Here is a 19,136-nt window from a genome sequence, read left to right as displayed (position 1 = left end):
TGATAATCATCTCATTGCAATGGGATATAATCCATGTCGCACGTCGACATGTTACCCATTTACTGTGTAGCACGAAATGCCAGGCTCCGCACAGGTCACGGCAGCAATTCGGAGGCCGCTGATTATTGGTTCATCGTGCAGATCACGTCACGTTATGATTAGCCAGGAGGCTCCTAGAGAGTAAAAATCATTCACTAACGACAATGTGTGCTTGCTCTCCACGGAGCCAGGGATTGCGTCCCATTCATATGCGTGTAGGCCTACTGTGAAAAAAAAACCTGAAATTTTCGCCCCCGAGATTTCTACTTTCCTTCTAAAAGATCTAGCCCTAAATCATGTAAATGGCATACAACTTCATTTCCGACATTTCTAAAAATTGTTTACTGATTTCATTTTTATTTTTTAAACAACAATTCATAAAAAAATGGTGAAAAATATTTTAAAAAGACGGGGGAAACTTGCCGCGATATTTACGTCGCCATGTTGTTTTCTTTGCTTTTCGCCAAGCTATAAGACGCATATCCTCGATATGGAGCTCGTCACCACTTTTGTGTTTTTAACAATGCAAATAACATAAAATTTTTGTACACATTGATTCTTTACTCAAACATCTCACATTAAATGTGGGATTCCAAGTTCTTTTCCGGGAAAAACAAAGGAACCAAAATTGGCGTACCCTGTCCAATGTGAAAATTAAATTGAAATTGAATATGGGAGAGAGTGTTGATATTAAGAGAGCATGCATGCGCAAGACACAAGGCAATGGTTTTTGTTAATAATATATATGCTGTTGAGATCGTGGAATCCCTGCCTTTCTCATTTTTCAAGCAGCCATAACGTACTTATTTTGTGCCTGAAATCTTTCAAGGGTTCACTGCCCTGTTTTTATTATTTTTCATTTTTCACACAAGTCACTGTGTAGTTCAGATTCCTCAATATATACATGTACACGCTTCATGTTTTGATCTCTGTTGTTGGGAGATTACTGTACAGTGCGTCCACAAAAACGAAACCGAGATCTAGCAATGATTTATCATAACTTTAATCATAAAAAAAATAGACAAATGACCTACCAATGTAAAGCTTAGAATCTCCTCTTTCATCTAAAATAACTTAGATTAATGAGTGAGCAAAAACAATTTGAAGGAAGGATACCAAAAACTCATTTTGCGGGGGTATCAGAATTTCAAAAAGAAAGTCATATGCCTAAATAGTTCAATATCTGCTCTTTTATTTGATACCTTAATCACAGGAAATGGTCAAAAAGTAAAAAAGTTCTGTTCCCTCGAAACAATGCTTGTATTTCCATAATTTCATTAAATAAACATGTTTTCACCGGTTTCCCACAGAAGCTATCGCATGGTTAACAAAAGACTGATGCATGGCTGATTGTCAACAAAACAGAGTGTCGAGTGAGTCTGAACGCTAGCCTGTAAAACCTTTTCATTTTATGAAATTATTGAAATTCAAGTCTTATTTCAAATAACCAGAACTTTGTTATTTCTTGACCATTTTCTGTAAATTGAGGTATCAAATGAAAGAGCAGATATTGAAATTTTAAACAATGTGGTTTTCTTTTTGAAACCCAGATACAGCCCGCCAAGTGACTTTTTGGTATCCCCTCTTCGAATTGTTTTTGCTCACTCATGCATGAATGAGAAAGTTTACATAAGTTTTACAATGGTAGGTCATTTGTCTATTGTACTTGTGATTAAGTTATGATAAATCATTGATAAATCTTGGTTTCGTTTTTTGCGGGACGCACTGTATGTGGAATAATACTTGCACCTTTTTCTGTTTCTTCCCCATTAGGAAAGCATGTGAAGATTCTCTTCTGGCCATTCTCCCGGAACGACAATAACCTTCAAGAGATTCAAGATGAGCACCCAGCTCAAGTATGTGGTTGAGCAGCTCAACAAAGATCCCTTTCGGAGGAACTATAACCTGATCAGTTTTGATGCCTTAGAGCCACTTCAGCTGTTGCAGGTGCTCAATGATGTCTTGTCTGAAATCAACCCTCAGGTAAGATTTCACTGGACTTTTGAGTGCCAGTTCTGTTTGCGACTTTTACAAGTTTACTCGGCTGCAATTCTGCAGTTGAGTAACTAATGCCCGTCTCACACTATGCGATCCGGTGTGACACGATTTTTCAAGAAATCGCATTTTGCATTAAATATGAAAGTTCCAAGAAGTAAAATTATTGTATTTAAAGTTTGGCATATTGTTACGAAAACTAAAATCATATATTTACTTTGCGGCAAGCCCTCTGGTCGGAGTAAAGTCTAAATCGGCTTCAAGTCGCAGCCGATGATGACGTCATTACGATTTGGAATTGAATTTGTTTTTATTCATTCAGGGAGGCTCTAACTGGACTGAATTTTGATTTCAGTTGTCCTACCACTATTCTGAACTCTGATCTGTATTATTTTATTAGTTGGAATTATCCATATCAAATGTTATCACAATTAATTTGAAATTGGGATTGCAACAAATTGCATAGTGTGAGACGGGCATAAGAGTCGCAAGTAGAAAAAACAACATGGTTGCGCCCATGCACGGGGATTATAAGGTTATAGGCCGATAAATTCAAGTAAGAAAATTGGGAAATCTTGCTCAGTATGATTATTTTCCCAGCTCTACTAAAGGTTGGATAGTATTGTGTGAACGTGTCATATTTCTTCATTTTCTTTTCCATAATCATTGTTAACAATCATGTCTTTTGCAAGAACAGCCTGTTACACAGGCCACCATATTGTGCCTGATTTTTCACTGCAAAACACAATCTTACAATCTTGAATGTGGAAGTTGGTTCACAGTTAATTCGCGCGGAGGTCGCTTGCACCCATTGTGGCAAAGAAAGGTGTGCTAATTGTGACCTCAAATCTATGGCAGACATTCTAGAATTTGAATTTGTGATTTGAATGTGAATCTCAATTTGAATTTGAAATGGAAATTGACAAAATATTACTTTTGATATGAATGAATCCCTTTCCATATCCAGCACAAGTTTGATATCAAGGGGAAATACTGCATTACAGAGACAGCAATATAAGCTGAATTTGAATTTTGAAATCAAATAAAAAAATTATTTGATTTGAAATTTGGAATTGGAGTGGACATTCAAAGTGGATTTAACATCGAAATTTATATTGGTATTGAATTGCCCTTTACCCTCTCCAGCACAAGCTTGACATCAGAGAGGAAACACCAGATGCCACAGCAATGAGAATGCTGGCTGAACTCAAAGTCCTCAAATACAAGCCTTCGGTGGAGCCGTAAGTATCAATTTCACCCTTTCCTCAGTGGTATTGTGTAATTCCATTAGAAACCATATACAGTGGTTAAAATGCTGTTATGTCCATGCTGTGCATGTTGGTGCTTTAACTAGGGGTACTCCAGGGCCCCGTCTTCAAAGAGTTGCGATTGATCAGATCAATCGCAACTATGGACGGCCAGCAACGTCAATATCTATTATGCATGTTTGTTCAAAATATTTTCTAGCATAGATGATGTATATTCATGCATTCATTGTTTTCTAGAAAATTCACTGCACTTCTCTTTGCATACAAAGGTCATTGTGCATATTTTTCGTAGAAAAAAATTATGACACTGATGGATTTGTGAGACGGGGCCCAGGTTGAAAATGGTAAGAACTATGATTTGAACAGGTGAAGTAAAATCAGACAAACAACACTGTAAATTTCATCAAAATTGGATGTGGAAAAACAAAGTTGATAACATTTTAAAATTTTGCATTAATTTGGTGAACTATGCCCAGGGAATAATTTTCCTGGTATTGCATCGCAATTTGCTCCACATTTTTGAAAGACTGCTAGATGCATAAAGTCTTTTGTATAGCATATTTTTACATAGGACTGAAAATTACTTTAGTTGAGAGCTTTTGTCTTATGAGCAAAAATTCTATTCAAATTTGTAAAGCAAAATCATTCCCTGATGCCTGTCTTCATGAATATGCAATGAACAAGCTGATGATTTATTGTATTTTATTATTCAAATTTTGTCATCCAAGAATGATCGTCTGCTGATTTAATAAGATAACCATTGCTGCAACTTATTTCGTCACAAGGGAGATATATCACACACACACTTGTATGAGAATATGAAAATACTTATGATTTCATGTAATAACAAAGGAACAAGAGTACATTACATCATCAGCCCACCTATTGCATATTCATAACAGCGTGCATATAACTGTTTTCACAAAATGTTTCTAAACTTTAAAATTTATATTTGTCTTCGGATTTTGTTAAAATCATAAGATTTACTCTATAGATATCATGAACACGGTCAGAATGGACACCAATAGCCACACAACCATTTGTAAAACCCCCCTTAACAATCCATATGATCAATTTGACTAATTTCCCATTTTATTTTATTTTTTTATTAGGGCTACCTTTCGGCAGGGCCTTGTAGCTGGCAACAAGCCTGTGGTCTATTCCATCTTAGAATGGTTATTCCAGAAGATGCCCGAGCTGAAGAAGAGGGCGTATCTAGCCAGGTTTCTTGTAAAGATTGAAGTACCTGGGGAAATTCTGCAGGAGGAGGCTGTTATGGATACATACGCACAGGTGAGGAATGTCACATTTTTTTTAGTCTTTCTGTTTTTGTCTCACCTGCATAGCAGAGTGAGACTATAGGCGCCGCTTTTCCGACGGCGACGGCGGCGGCGGCGTCAACACCAAATCTTAACCTGAGGTTAAGTTTTTGAAATGACAGCATAACTTAGAAAGTATATGGACCTAGTTCATGAAACTTGGCCATAAGGTTAATCAAGAATTACTGAACATCCTGCCTGAGTTTCATGTCACATGACCAAGGTCAAAGGTCATTTAGGGTCAATGAACTTAGACCATGTTGGGGGAATCAACATCAAAATCTTAACCTAAGGTTAAGTTTTTGAAATGTCATCATAACTTAGAAAATATATGGACCTAGTTCATGAAACTTATACATAAGGTTAATCAAGTATCACTAAACATCCTGCATGAGTTTCACGTCACATGACCAAGGTCAAAGGTCATTTAGGGTCAATGAACTTTGGCCGAATTGGGGGTATCTGTTGAATTACCATCATAACTTTGAAAGTTTATGGATCTGATTCATGAAACTTGGACATAATAGTAATCAAGTATTACTGAACATCCTGTGCAAGTTTCAGGTCACATGATCAAGGTCAAAGGTCATTTAGGGTCAATGAACTTTGGCCAAATTGGGGTATTTGTTGAATTACAGCCATAAATTTGAAAGTGTGTTGGTCTAGTTCATAAAACTTGGACATAATAGTAATCAAGTATCACTGAACATCCTGTGCGAGTTTCAGGTCACATGATCAAGGTCAAAGGTCATGTAAGGTCAAAGAACTTTGGCCACGTTGGGGGTACAGTATTTGTTGAATTGCCATCATATCTCTATAAGTGTATTGGTCTAGTTCATAAAACGTGGAAATAAGAGTAACCAAGTATCACTGAACATCTTGTGCGAGTTATAATAATAATAATATAGGGTATTTATATTGCGCACATATCCACCTTGTTAGGTGCTCAAGGCGCTCCTATATTACCCGGCTAAGCTAGGCGTTCATAGCGCACACAGCTTTTTAAGGAATTACTTCCTACCGGTACCCATTTACCTCACCTGGGTTGAGTGCAGCACATTGTGGATCAGTTTCTTGCCGAAGGAAATTACGCCATGGCTGGGATTCGAACCCACGACCCTCTGTTTCAAAGTCCGAAGACTAATCCACTGGGCCACAACGCTCCAGTAGTTTTCAAAATCAGCACTGCTGCTATATTGAATCGCGTGATGCAGGTGAGACGGCCAGAGGCATTCCACTTGTTGTTACTTATTTATAATATTTTTTTGGTTATTAATGTTTTATTGTTTATTCATTTTTTCATTTGTTTATTTTCTGTATATTCATTTGTTTCTTGATATGATTGTCTTTTTTTCAACCCTAGTACACAGAAGCTTATTTGAATATCATAATACATCACACTGTTCTCTTATCAGTGACAAAACTCTGTGAATTACATATAATATCAAATTATTGTATTAAACGAATTGCCCCACTTATATGTATGCTGATAATCTTGCATTATACTCAAGACAGCATTTCTGTCACAAATTTGTCTCACAGTGCACACCTCTGGAAAAACATTGATTGCAGGTTGGCCTTTTAACCCTTATTAAACTGGGGGGGGGGGGGGGGGGACAAATTTTGCTTCAACGCTGCCGCACAAATTTTTTTGACCTTTTTACTTCCAAGTCTTGCGCATCTTTTGAGACCAAATTTGCGCATCCGGGTATGCAGTTCCGAAATTATGCAATATTTTGTAAGCGCATGTCGGTCCCAAAATCGCTAAAAAAAACGTGATTACGTGTACAAAGTCAATGCAAATTGTGTTTTGCAACCAAAAATCATAATTGTATGATAATTTTTACTTTTGTTGGTTTAGATGTATGTATTTTATGTTATATATGATTGCAAAATGGTCCCAGACAAAGTTTAAAAAAAAAAAACAATAAAAAATTAAGAAATACATAAGGATTAAAAGACAATAAGATACATAGGAAATTCACTATTTTCCAGCAATTTTTTTGTAGATTTTTGTTAGAAATGTAAACATTTATATGTTCACCAAAAATTAGCATTCTACTAGCTATAGAAAGTGGGTTAAAGGCAAAAACATACAGAAAAAAACAAAATTAGGGCAACTTTCATATGCGTATTTGCACAATTAATAAACAAAATTTAAGCAATTTTTTGAAAATGTTAACATACAGTCTTGTAGTTTCTATCTGGCTTTAAGCGCGTGCAAATTTTCGCGGCGATCGCGCAATCAATGGCCGAGATCTGAGGGGGGGTCAAATTGACCCCCCCCCCCCCAACTAGTATATGTTGGTCTGAAATAGCCCAGTTAAGATAGGGTTAATGAATTTAGCCCAGGCGGAAAAAAAGAAGTCTCATTGCTTTGTCACTTTATGCTTGAACAAGTCTCTACCTTTATTTGTTACCTCTTTCTTTTTTTGGTGTACTTATCTGGCTAGCTATGGGTCCGTACAAACCTATGTGAAGTGCAAAACTGAATTATCAATTACATGTACCGTTGCTTTGTTTCTAGTACGAGGCGCTGGTCGATGGGTTCATGGAGCTTCACAGGACCTCAGAAACACTGAAGACGTCGGGATTCTCTACGACGGAGATCAAGAAAGATATCTCACAGATGGAAGATGAGAAAGATCAACTCACAAAGAGAATTGAAAGACTCAAGAAAAAGGTGAGAGACAGGAGTATTGGTTGTAAAAGGAGGAGAATTGATACAAGTATGAATCATGGAAAAGGTACCCTGTAGTAGCAGTAGTGGTAGAAAAGAATACATGTATATCATATTACATAGGGCTATATATTATATATAGGTAGAGGATGATGATGATGGTGATGATGATGATGATGATGAATGGTGATGATGATGGTGATGATGATGATGATGATGATGATGATGAAGATGATGATGGTGATGGTGATGGTGATGATGATGATGATGATGATGATGATGGTGATGGTGATGATGATGATGATGATGATGATGATGATGATGATGATGATGATGATGATGAATGGTGATGATGATGGTGATGATGATGGTGATGATGATGATGATGATGATGAATGATGATGATGATGGTGATGATGATGATGATGAAGATGATGATGGCAGTGATTTTTGTTAACAAGAAGAACATATCATAATGATAATAATCATGAGGAACATGAAAAAGTATGATTCTTAATATATTCTTGCAAAAAACATATATGATTGATTCATCAATATTTATCATTAATATCTTTGGTTGGCTCACCGATGAACTAGCTGGCTGATATTTTAAAGTAACTGATAAATCATTTCTGGGAGTGTAATCTTTACTTTCACTTTGGCAATCTTGTTTCATAGGTGGAGACGGTTCCTAATTATGAGCATATGATGTCCATTGCAAGGAATTTCAGGAAGGAACAAGAGAGAGAAGCTTCTCTCGCACAGCAGAGGCAAGAGCAGAAAAACCAGGTACACATCGAATCAAGAAAAAGAAAATTACCAACCATCACTTAGTCTAACTATCATTCATACCTCGGTCACATTTGCTCTACGGCGAGTCTAAAACAGCCGTTTTAACATTTTTTTGTACCAGCTACATGTAGGTGGTTTGAAATAAATGAATGTGACCAAGGTATCAGTCGAATGCCTCAAAAGGTTTAATATCTACTTATTATCTTGCACTTTGACAAATAAATATTAATTTGGATCATGAACAGTTATGTAATCATGTAGGCTATAACGTAGTGTTAGACCAAGTAAATATTAGATCAAATATATCGTCCTTGAAATTAGACAAGTATGGCCTAATATTTTTCCTTGTGATACATGGTTGTTTACCATAATAATGTATGATGTAATTAGTCTCTCACAGAGATTATCTTGTAATGTACATGAATATCTTAATTTCATTGGTGCAGACTGACAATGTCACAATACAAATTGAGTACATTATATCTCATATTCTCTTATTTCACAGCTACACCATGCCGAGCAGAGATTACAGCGCATGAAGCAGCAGCTCAAAGATTTAAAGCAGTCTACAGTTGGAGTATCGGCTGATGGTATTTATTTTTATTTTTTCCGATCATTTAATATTCATATGTCATGAAGTTATATGGAACGTAGAATTATATATAATTTATAAGAAGGCAGAGAGTGATATTGTTGTCTCTTGTTTGTATATCACCATGTTATGCATATAATTACTGTTTTGTGACAAATAAGTTAAACTTAACAATGTCATAACTTTTTTATTTCACATCTGATTTTGATGAAATGTTCAGACTTGGTTTTTGTCTCGCCTGCATAGCAGAGCGAGACTATAGGCGCCGCTTTTCCGACGGCGGCGGCGGCGTCAACATCAAATCTTAACCTAAGGTTAAGTTTTTGAAATTACATCATAACTTGAAAAGTATATGGACCTAGTTCATGAAACTTGAACATAAGTTTAATCAAGTATTACTTAATGCCCTGCCTGAGTTTCAGGTCACATGACCAAGGTCAAAGGTAATTTAGGGTCAATGAACTTAGACCATGTTAGGAGAATTATTTTCAAAATCTTAATCGAAGGTTAAGTTTTTGAAATGACATCATTACTTAGAAAGTATATGGACCTAGTTCATGAAACTTAGGCATAAGGTTAATCAAGTATTAGTGAACATCCTTTGAGTTTCAGGTCACGTGACCAAGGTCAAATGTCATTTGGGGTCAATGAACTTTGGCCAAGTTGGGGGTATTTGTTGAATTACCATCATAACTTTGAACATTTACGGATCTAGTTCATGAAACTTGGACATTAGTTTAATCAAGTACCACTGAATATCCTGTGCGAGTTTCAGGTCACGTGACCAAGGTCAATGGTCATTTAAGGTCAATGAACTTTGGCCGTGTTAGGGGTATTTGTTAAATTACCATCCTAACTCTGAAAGTTTATGGATCTAGTTCATAAAACTTGGACATAAGAGTAATCAAGTATCACTGAGCATCCTGTACGAGTTTCAGGTCACATGACCATCGTCAAAGGTCATTAAAGGTCAATGAACTTTGGCCGTGTTAGGGGTATTTGTTGAATTACCATCCTAACTCTGAAAGTTTATGGATCTAGTTCATAAAACTTGGGATATAAGAGTAATCAAGTATCACTGAACATCCCCTGTGAGTTTCAGGTCACAAAACCAAGGTCAAAGGTCAGTTAAGGTCAATAAACTTCGGCCATGTTGGGGTAATTGTTGAATTGCCATCATAACTTTGAAAGTTTATGGATAGAGTGAATGAAATGTGGACATGGGTGTAGTTGACAAGTCTTAAGTCACCGTTCAAATGTCATTTATGGTCAATGAACGTGGTATTACATGTATGTCATTATATGAATGGTGTTTTTGTGAATGATTATTTTATAGTAGTTTTCAAAGTTAGCACTGCTGCTATATTAAATCGCGTAATGCAGGCGAGACTGCCAGAGGCGTTCCACTTGTTTTTAATTTTTTGTCTCCTTGATAAAATCAACTTTTTGATATGGTACATTTCCCCTTTAAGGAAGGAGCAATTGTTGAAAGAGCAGATGTCAGTCACTGCATGGGTGATATAACCAGCATTATTACTCATCTGCATACTTTGCATACTATCTCTAGTAATTCCTTGCATATATATCTTTTCAATAGACCTGGTGAAGAAACTTGATGAAGAGAACAAGGTGAATGCTTACATGTGCGAGGAGAAGCTTCCAAAAGACCTGGAGAACTTGAGGAAAGCCTGTCAAGACCTGGAGAGGGTCGTCAACGAGCCGGCCATGGGACAGGGAGACCTTGAAGAGATTCAGAATCAGGTAGGATTGACATATGGCATATGTGGGGGGCGTCGTGGTCTAGTGGTTATGACTCTCGTCTTTCAATCTGAGGGACGTAGGTTCGTTTCCTGCCCATGGCGTAATTCCCTTCAGCAAGAAATTTACTCACATTGTGCTGCAGTCAACCCAGGTGAAGGGAATGGGTACCCGGAAGGAAGAAATTCCTCTAATGCTTGAGCGCCTAGGTAGCTGAGATAAAGCTGGGGTAGTAATAATAGTAGGGCCCGCTGAGAAAACAGTTATTGGAACTGCAGTTGCTACCCTGGGTAAAATCTTGAAAAATAACAAACTTTGCGTTTAATTACTTGTTAGTAATATATCAAAGCAGTCAACTCTGAAGTTAATGGGCTGATCAAGAAGTGAATGTTGTTAAATGGAAATTTGTTTCCCTTGTCATGATTATTCAGGTAGCAGTAACTAATGAAACTACTAATTTTTGTCACCGAACAGATCAATGCCGTAAACCCAAAGTCAACGGCCTGATCAAGAAGCAAATGTCGTTAATTGAAAACTTCTTTCCCGTTGTTATGACAGTTGGTTTGCAGTAGCTAATCAAATTTGTGCTTTCTGTTACCTAACAGATCAAAGCCGTCAACGCCGAAGTCAACGGCTTGATCGAGAAGCGAATGATGAGCAACGATCCCAAGGACGACAAGCTCTCCCTCTTCCGCCAACAAGCCTCCATCATCGCCAGAAAGAAGGAAGGTCGAGCGGATGCCCTGCGAGAGGCCAAGGAAGAGCTCATTCAAGCCAAGCAGGAGCTCACTGAGAAGAGGGAGTCAGCGAAAAATCTGGAAGGGGAGGAGGTCTTGAAAGGAGATGAAGTGAGTTGGAAATCAGTGGGAAGGGTTTCATGAAGCAGGTTGTCTGTGATTTTCTCTGATAATTGTTAAAAGCTACTGAAATACTTGCATCTTATTGGCTGAGAGCCAAATTGTCTGCGAAAATCATTGACAAGATTATTCATGAAACGAATTCCAATGGTCCAAAATGCTAACTTATCACGATGATAACGTGTAAAATTATACAAAAAGTAGGTTGTTTACTTATATTTGAAGAGATGAGTAATTTTGAAACAATTAGGGTTTGGGGAGAATTTTTTATGAGATCAATACTGTATATGTTGTTTATTTGTGATATTCCAAAATATATCAGGAGTAATTCCATATCCTTAACCTCCCCTCTTTTCTTTGGAAAGAAAAAAATACAAAACTATCTATATATTTGTGATAATATTTATAAAATACACATTTGGATCACATCCAATCTAGATTTCGTTAATTCCACATCCCTCACTGAACCCCTTGTATGATTGATGAGTTCTAGAAAATTACATTTTCAGTACTGGAAAGTCATGTAAGGTGAGGAAATCTAAAAAATGTGAATGTTTAATAATCCAGCATTCATTTCCTTTTCTTTTCTGACCTTTCTAGTTCAAGCGATATGTCAACAAGCTGCGTGGAAAGAGCACAGATTATAAGAGGAAGCGTCAAGAGTTGGCAGAACTGCGTGCCGAGCTTGGTGTCCTCTCTCGGACAGAGGAAGTCCTCAAGCAACGAGACGAACAGATACAGCATCGCCTGGTGAGTATGTGATCTGATAGCTTGATAATGATTGATAATGATGAATGATAACAATGATGATGACAATGGTGATGATGGTGATGATAATTATGATGGTGATGATGATGATGATGCTGGGAATAATTTTCCTGGTATCGCATCGCAATTAGCTCCACATTTTTGAAAGACTGCTATGCATTAAGTCTTTTGTATAGCATATTTTTACTTAGGACTGTACACTACTTAGTTGAGAGCTTTTCTATTATGTCCGAAAACACTATTCAAATTTGTAAAGCAAAATTATTCCCTGTGATGACGATGATAAAGATGATGATAATGGTGATGATGATGCTGCTGATGATGATGATGGTGATAATGATAGTGATGATGATAGTGATGATGATGATGAATGAGGGTGATGGTGGTAATGATAGTGATGATGATAGTGATGATGATGATGAATGAGGGTGATGGTGATAATGATAGTGATGATGATAGTGATGATGATGATGAATGAGGGTGATGGTGGTAATGATAGTGATGATGATAGTGATGATGATGATGAATGAGGGTGATGGTGATAATGATAGTGATGATGATAGTGATGATGATGATGAATGAGGGTGATGGTGGTAATGATAGTGATGATGATAGTGATGATGATGATGAATGAGGGTGATGGTGATAATGATAGTGATGATGATGATGAATGAGGGTGATGGTGGTAATGATAGTGATGATGATGATGAATGAGGGTGATGGTGGTAATTGACAATTTTCTCATATAAATGACTGTTTATATATTATTCAACAGTCCAAATTGGAAGCGAAGAAGGGCGTAGCTGGTTACCATGACACCCAAGAGGAGTTAGAGAAAGTATCTACAATCAAGAGTGAATTAGATGATGTTAAAGGTCGCACACTGGAGGATATGTCACACCTGGTAAGATTTATGTCAATGAGTAATATTTTGCTGGCTGTTTGTTTTTTTGTTTTCTGTGTGTCGCTGTAAAATCAAATCCTTGAAAAATTATGGTTTTTGGCTCATAAATGTTTCTAGCCTCGTCTGCAAAAATAAAAAATGTATTGTTATTAGTAACTGCGGGATGCAAGAAATGTTTTTGCATTGAACAATCTTCTTTGACATGAAGTAAAAGCTAGGTTTATAATATCCGGAGTCTCCTTTAAACGCAGAGAGACCATCTTTTTGTGTGCTATAAGAGTATGATTTATTATTAGTATCATTTACTGAAATATTCTGAGTATTCTAAGATTTTCTTCATTTTTTTTTAGTTTTTTTTTCTTCATTTAAATGGAATGTTGACAAATAAATTACCAAACCAGAGTCTAATCAGTACTGGAATGAACTCAAGAAAGAAATGTTTCTTTTTTTTGCAAAGTTTCTAAATCTAAAACAATCACCGTGAAAATGAAAAAATGCTGGTTGTTCCAACATTATCTTCATTTATCACTCTGGGGTAAAATTTGACTTAAATGAAATGTCGAGACGAGAAAACCCCAGCCTATATCGTGGTTGTAGTGGATGAACTCGCGTGTGGATTGAAATTGTTCTAATCTGTCTATCAAAATCTTATCCAATCACCATGCAGGTACAAAAGTTGAATACGAGTATAGCATCCAAGAAAGCAAACCTGGCACCCATCATTAAGGAGTTGCGCCCTCTACGTCAGCAGGCACAGGAGATGCAGGGGGTTTATGACGACAAGAAGACGGCGTATGACACCAAGGCAGCTGGGCTGGAAAGCAATCGTTCAAAGCTTGAGCAGGTTAGTGCACACTGCCTGTGTATTTGCTTTATTTATTTACTTTATTTATTTATTTATTATTTTTTTATTCATTTATTTATTTATTTATTTCTTAATTTATTCACTTTTTTTTTATTGATGTGTATTTGCTTTATTCATTTATTTATTTATTTATTTGTTTATTTATTCATTCATGTATTTATTTGTTCATATTTCTCTATTTATTTTTATTTTTTTATTTACGTGTATTTATTTATCTATTTATTTATTACAAATATATATTATTAAATGTAGTACTTAATTATGAAATGTAGTACTTAATTATCTTGTTACGGAAACGGTCAATATTTTCTACTGCTTTCCCCTTTCAGGAGGTGAGAGCTTATCGCGAGGAATGCAGTCAAGAGGAGAGCCGATATCACTACCTTCATTGTATGCTGCAGATTGTTGAGATGCAGAACCAGCGGGTCGCCAGCGAGATGAAGGCGTACACCTCGGCCGATCAGATGGAGAAGAAGAAGGCTTTCAGGGATCAGTACACGCGCAAGCTACAAGAGCAAGAAAATCTGGGCAAGGTGAGTTTGTAGATAAGTTCCAAGAGATACTCAAAATTTGAAGTCACCTTCTGAAGAAATGGTACAAACGGGGCCAATGGGGGAGGTTTATGTTTTACCATGTGGTCAGTTCTAAGTAGGATTGTTATGTATTGGAGAGATAGAGATGAAAATTGAGAGGCGAGAAAGAGAAAGGTGAGGTTGAGAAGTATCTTTTGTGATATAAGATTTAGTCCTTTATAAGGACTGTAAACCAGTTGAGATGAAATTAGAAGTCTGATAGTGAGTGCTAGATGAGTAGGTGAGTAGTCCTGGCAGTAATGAGTAGATGAGTAGTGAAGAGTAGAAGCGATAAGGCAGCTTGATTGTCTGTCATCGGGAGTGCTAGACCAACTCACAACAGAGCTCTTACTTGATTGTGTTTTTTTTGTGACTTGTGAGGGAAACAAACATTTCAACTATTATTTTACATAAGTCTTTTATCGTAAATATATGTATGGTTTAATGCGCAGTAGTATGTTATTAATGGCATTTAGTCTGTGATATTTGTGTACTTTTTAATTATGTAAATCATTCCAATTTTTGAGACTGTACATTTTTGATATTGTATATCCATGTGCAATTCAGTCTTTGTAACTGCGATGCATGACTTTAAAAATAAATACCATACCAATTCTTTAGGCTGTTCCTAAGTTACACATGAGTTGACACACAACTGGTGAAGCTCTCTTCTGCTAAATTATCCTTATTCCTCTAAATAGCACCTAACAACATTTTCCAGTCTTGCGGAAAGTCGTCCTGTACTTTGCAAACAGCTTTTTGGAACACCACAGAGATTCATTTATTTTTTAATGTGTTGTAGTAAGGTGTTTAGCCACAGATGTGTAGGAATCTGGCAGGTGTGGTGTTTCATGAAAGTGAAAAACAAGAAAATCTTTATATCTGGAGAATCTATTAGAATCTCAATCATTTTCTATTACTTTAGTCTCAAGATCCGGGCAATGTAACACGTAATTACATTGATCATTTTGTGCAATTAAAGGTGTGCTCCGGGCTGAAAATAATTTTATCCACATGTGAATAAAAAAGAGTAAACTTCACCTTGCAAAATGCCGGGAATTTCATCAAAATGTGATAGCAAATCACAAGGTTATTGAATTTTAAAGTTAACCAATATTTTGTGAAAACAGATATAAATATTAAATAGGTGGGCTGATGATGTCATGTCCCCACTACTTTTCCTTTATTAAAGTTCTCACATGAAATCTGGTATCCCTTTCTGAGCATCTAATATAAATATGCATTAGTAATCGAACAAAACAGTGGTGTCTTTAAAAACCTCTCACTTATAATATATGAGTTAACATTGATCTTATTTCTTTCACCACCATTTCAGAGTTTACGTGAGAAGCAGAAGGCGGTCAAGGAGAGCCATGGTCCAAGCATGAAACAGATGAAGATGTGGGGTGACTTCCAGCTCCTCATGGAATGCAAGAAGAGATGTTTCCTCGACCAGAGGCAGGACCAGGACGCCGGGAGGATAGTCAGGGATGAGGCGGCCAACGAGGAGAGGCTTGTTCTCTAGGACATCGTCATCCAAGGGTAACAAATATGATATTCGGGACCACATTTTAGGTTTGACCCAATAATCTCTAATGAAGATTCCCTCAAAATATTTCAAAATACATTCAATATAAAGAGAGAGAAAATAGCCACACACTAAGTGGCCATTTACATTGTATGGCAGGAGTATCTTTTATTAAATATTTAGAAATGTTTGAAGCATAACAAAAATTAACTCAAATCCTAAGTTGACAACAAATATCCATAAATGTTTTGACCATTTTGAAGAAAATGAAAATCACTTCAGTCTTTAAATTGGCAACCCGGTGGAATCTTCAATATGTCGCCTCAATTATAGGCAGGACCAGGGTGCCGGGAGGATGGTCCGGGATGAAGCGGCCAACGAGGAGAGGCTTGTTCTCTAGGACGTGGTCATTGAAGGGTAACAAAAAAATGCTACATGTATTCAAGATGAAAGTGCGATTTGGTTAAACAATGTTTGATGCAGTCCCAAAGTTGCTACATCAAAATAAAGGGGGGAAATCCACAAAGTAGCCATTTCAATTGCATGTATGTCTATTGAAAAAATAATAATTGAAGAATGGAAGAATTTGAAGACATGTGTTTGCAAAACTGTAGGCATCGTGATATAAAGAAGAGAAATATGAGGAATACCAAAGTAATTACATGTATATTATAAACAAGTTGTGACTCATATACTGTTCATACATAGTGTACAACACTATTTGATGAAATTACATAAAACCTGTAGCTCAATTTCTTTCTTCATATTTCATCCGTTTGTTAGTTCTTATCCTTTGGTGGTTGTGAATGTTATTTGAACTGAATTCTGCACAACTTTCCCCTTTAGTTGCTACGATTGACTATAATAATTAATGTCTAATCGATGATAAATCTTATGACCAAGATTCAATTTCAGTTTTACACATGTTTTCCATAGACACTAGACCATGCTTTCTGTAGCATAGGGCTACATTGGTCAAAGCCTAGCATCGTGGGTCACTGTGGGTATAAATAGAATAGATAATGGCTCGTATTCTGAAGTCGGGTTTAAGTTAAACTCAGGTTTAAAGTTGTTGTTTAAGTATGGACAGCCAATTGTTACATAAATCACTAACAGTAGAGATATAACATTTCAGCTCATTTGGCTCTCAAATCATTCATAATTGTCTAGGAAGTATAAATAAGTTATTGTCTTTACAATCGATGAATCAGGAAAGAGCACAGTAAACATAAGAAACATACAACTTAATAAATATTTTGACACCTTTGGCTTCCCATAATTTTAGCACAGAGTTACCATGGTCTAAGTTAAACCCGACTTCAGAATACGGACCAATATGTTTAATATTTATACATTATATGTACACATGTATATATCAACAGAAATCACCTTGATCTGATAAAAAGTTATATACATTCATAGATTGTGATAACATGTAAATACCTCTATAGCAAAGAAAAATTAGCCTCTTTATTACATGTACATGTAACATACACGTATGTCAGTTAAAAGTGACTAACTATAAGATTTTATCAGCACAAATACATGTAAATCTAGGTATATTGAGTCAACATTACTTTTATTGTCACAACACTTTAAATACAATAGGCTTCAATTACGGTTCCATGACATTTGCTCCGGCGACAATTGCTCCGATGGAAAATCTACACATTAAGCAAAACATAAAACATAACCTCCAAAACTAAATAAACCCTAATCGTAATCATTACAATATTCTGAACCAAACACTCTATCACAATCCTAACTCTAATCCTATGCCTTCTGAGATATTGAGACCAGAGCAATTGTCGCAGGAGCAGATGTCGTGTCACCTAAATTACAACCATGATAAATGACATTAAATTATTTCCAATACTTGCATTTGAAAGATGGAATAGATGAAGGCCTGTGCCTATAATTTCTGTAACAATGTGTATTGTGAATCAACATTTAAATCACCTATTGCATTTTTTAATTGTTCAGTTGCTCATCTATTATAATGCTTCACGCAATTACTTGATACATTTTAAATTAATTTTGATTTGGGATATCAAGTCAACTTTTTTTTTTCTGTTAAAATAACATGGACTTTGTGAACTGTAGAATGTGTGTGCACCTTTGAAAACTTCTCAAATATTTATAGTTTGAATCCTGTAAATGTGTGAAATTGTGTATTGTACTACATTTGTATTTAATGTATTTGCAGGAGTAAAATAGATTATTAAATCTCCTAAAATAACTTTACAAGCCTTTTCTGTTTATCATGAAATATTTTGGTAACTTGGAAAGCACAATTCGATAACAATCTTTTCTTTTTATAATATCAAGAGATTATATTTCAAATAAGTGTGATTTTCAATACATGCATATTTTAGGCATCAATATTATCTCAAACTATACCTAGGGAATGTTGCAACAAAATATTTGCAATCAATTGCAAATATTGGTTGCAAATTTACATGTGATAGAACAATTGTAACTAGATCTAAGAGGCTGTTCTCACTACGTTCCTTAAACTAGTTTAGTGGAAACTAGTTTAACACGTAGTGAGAACGGTCAAAGCGGTCTTGGAAGCGATCTTCCAAACCAGTTTGGAAAACCACCTCGCGATGTAGCTTTCAAGATCGCTTTGCCTCGTTAAACTGGTTTTAGCGTAAGTGAGGACACAACCGTTCTTCGTGAAGCGATCTTCGCACATTTTGAGCGCGCTACTCCACACGACAGGTGTAGAATGCCTATGCTGCGGTTTCGAATTTCGCGCGAAACATGTCACCCCACTGAGAGCGTTTCCATAGCAACAAGAGCGCTTTACGTGAAGTGATTTTGAAAACCACTTTCGTGTGATCAAGTGGGAACGCTAGCAAAGCGATCTTCCAAAGTGGTTTCCTGAATCGGTTTCCAGTAAACTAGTTTTAGAAAGCGTAATGAGAACGGCCTCTCTAGCAATTCAAATGTTGATGCAAGAAGCAGACCATTGATCAATTGCAAGACTTATGATTGATTGTGAAACCTGAAATTGACTTGCAATCAATCGATTACAAGTTACTTGCAACACCAGGGAATAATTTTGCTTTACAAATTTGCATAGCATTTTTTGGTCATAAGAGAAAAGCTCTCAACTAAGTAATGTACAGTCCTATGCAAAAATATGCTATACAAAAGACTTTATGCATAGCAGTCTTTCAACAATGTGGAGCAA

General features: G+C 36.3%; 1 protein-coding gene across 1 annotated transcript; it reads left to right on the top strand.

Moving 5' to 3' along the window:
• Positions 1-1,799: 1,799 nt before the first annotated feature.
• LOC129279398 (intraflagellar transport protein 81 homolog) lies at positions 1,800-18,184 on the top strand. The gene is made up of 13 exons (XM_064111043.1): positions 1,800-2,022; positions 3,181-3,275; positions 4,415-4,595; positions 7,149-7,304; positions 7,980-8,090; positions 8,599-8,683; positions 10,283-10,446; positions 11,049-11,291; positions 11,901-12,050; positions 12,844-12,972; positions 13,640-13,816; positions 14,167-14,370; positions 15,746-18,184. Exons 1-13 carry the CDS (start codon positions 1,879-1,881, stop codon positions 15,932-15,934), a joined length of 2,028 nt encoding a protein of 675 aa, XP_063967113.1. The 5' UTR covers positions 1,800-1,878; the 3' UTR covers positions 15,935-18,184.
• Positions 18,185-19,136: the final 952 nt, after the last annotated feature.

The sequence above is a fragment of the Lytechinus pictus genome, chromosome 16 (assembly GCF_037042905.1).
Source record: "Lytechinus pictus isolate F3 Inbred chromosome 16, Lp3.0, whole genome shotgun sequence".
NCBI classification, from domain to species: domain Eukaryota; kingdom Metazoa; phylum Echinodermata; class Echinoidea; order Temnopleuroida; family Toxopneustidae; genus Lytechinus; species Lytechinus pictus.
The sequence above is the reverse complement of the archived record's forward strand: the minus strand, read 5'-3'. Positions and strand labels throughout refer to the sequence as shown.

Bases quoted from the DNA above. Each gene is read 5' to 3' on its own strand.
- LOC129279398 (XM_064111043.1), top strand. From the start codon at position 1,879: ATGAGCACCCAGCTCAAGTATGTGGTTGAGCAGCTCAACAAAGATCCC. The intron at 3,276-4,414 runs GTAAGTATCAAT...TTTTTTTATTAG, and splicing joins TACAAGCCTTCGGTGGAGCC to GGCTACCTTTCGGCAGGGCC. The intron at 8,091-8,598 runs GTACACATCGAA...CTTATTTCACAG, and splicing joins GGCAAGAGCAGAAAAACCAG to CTACACCATGCCGAGCAGAG.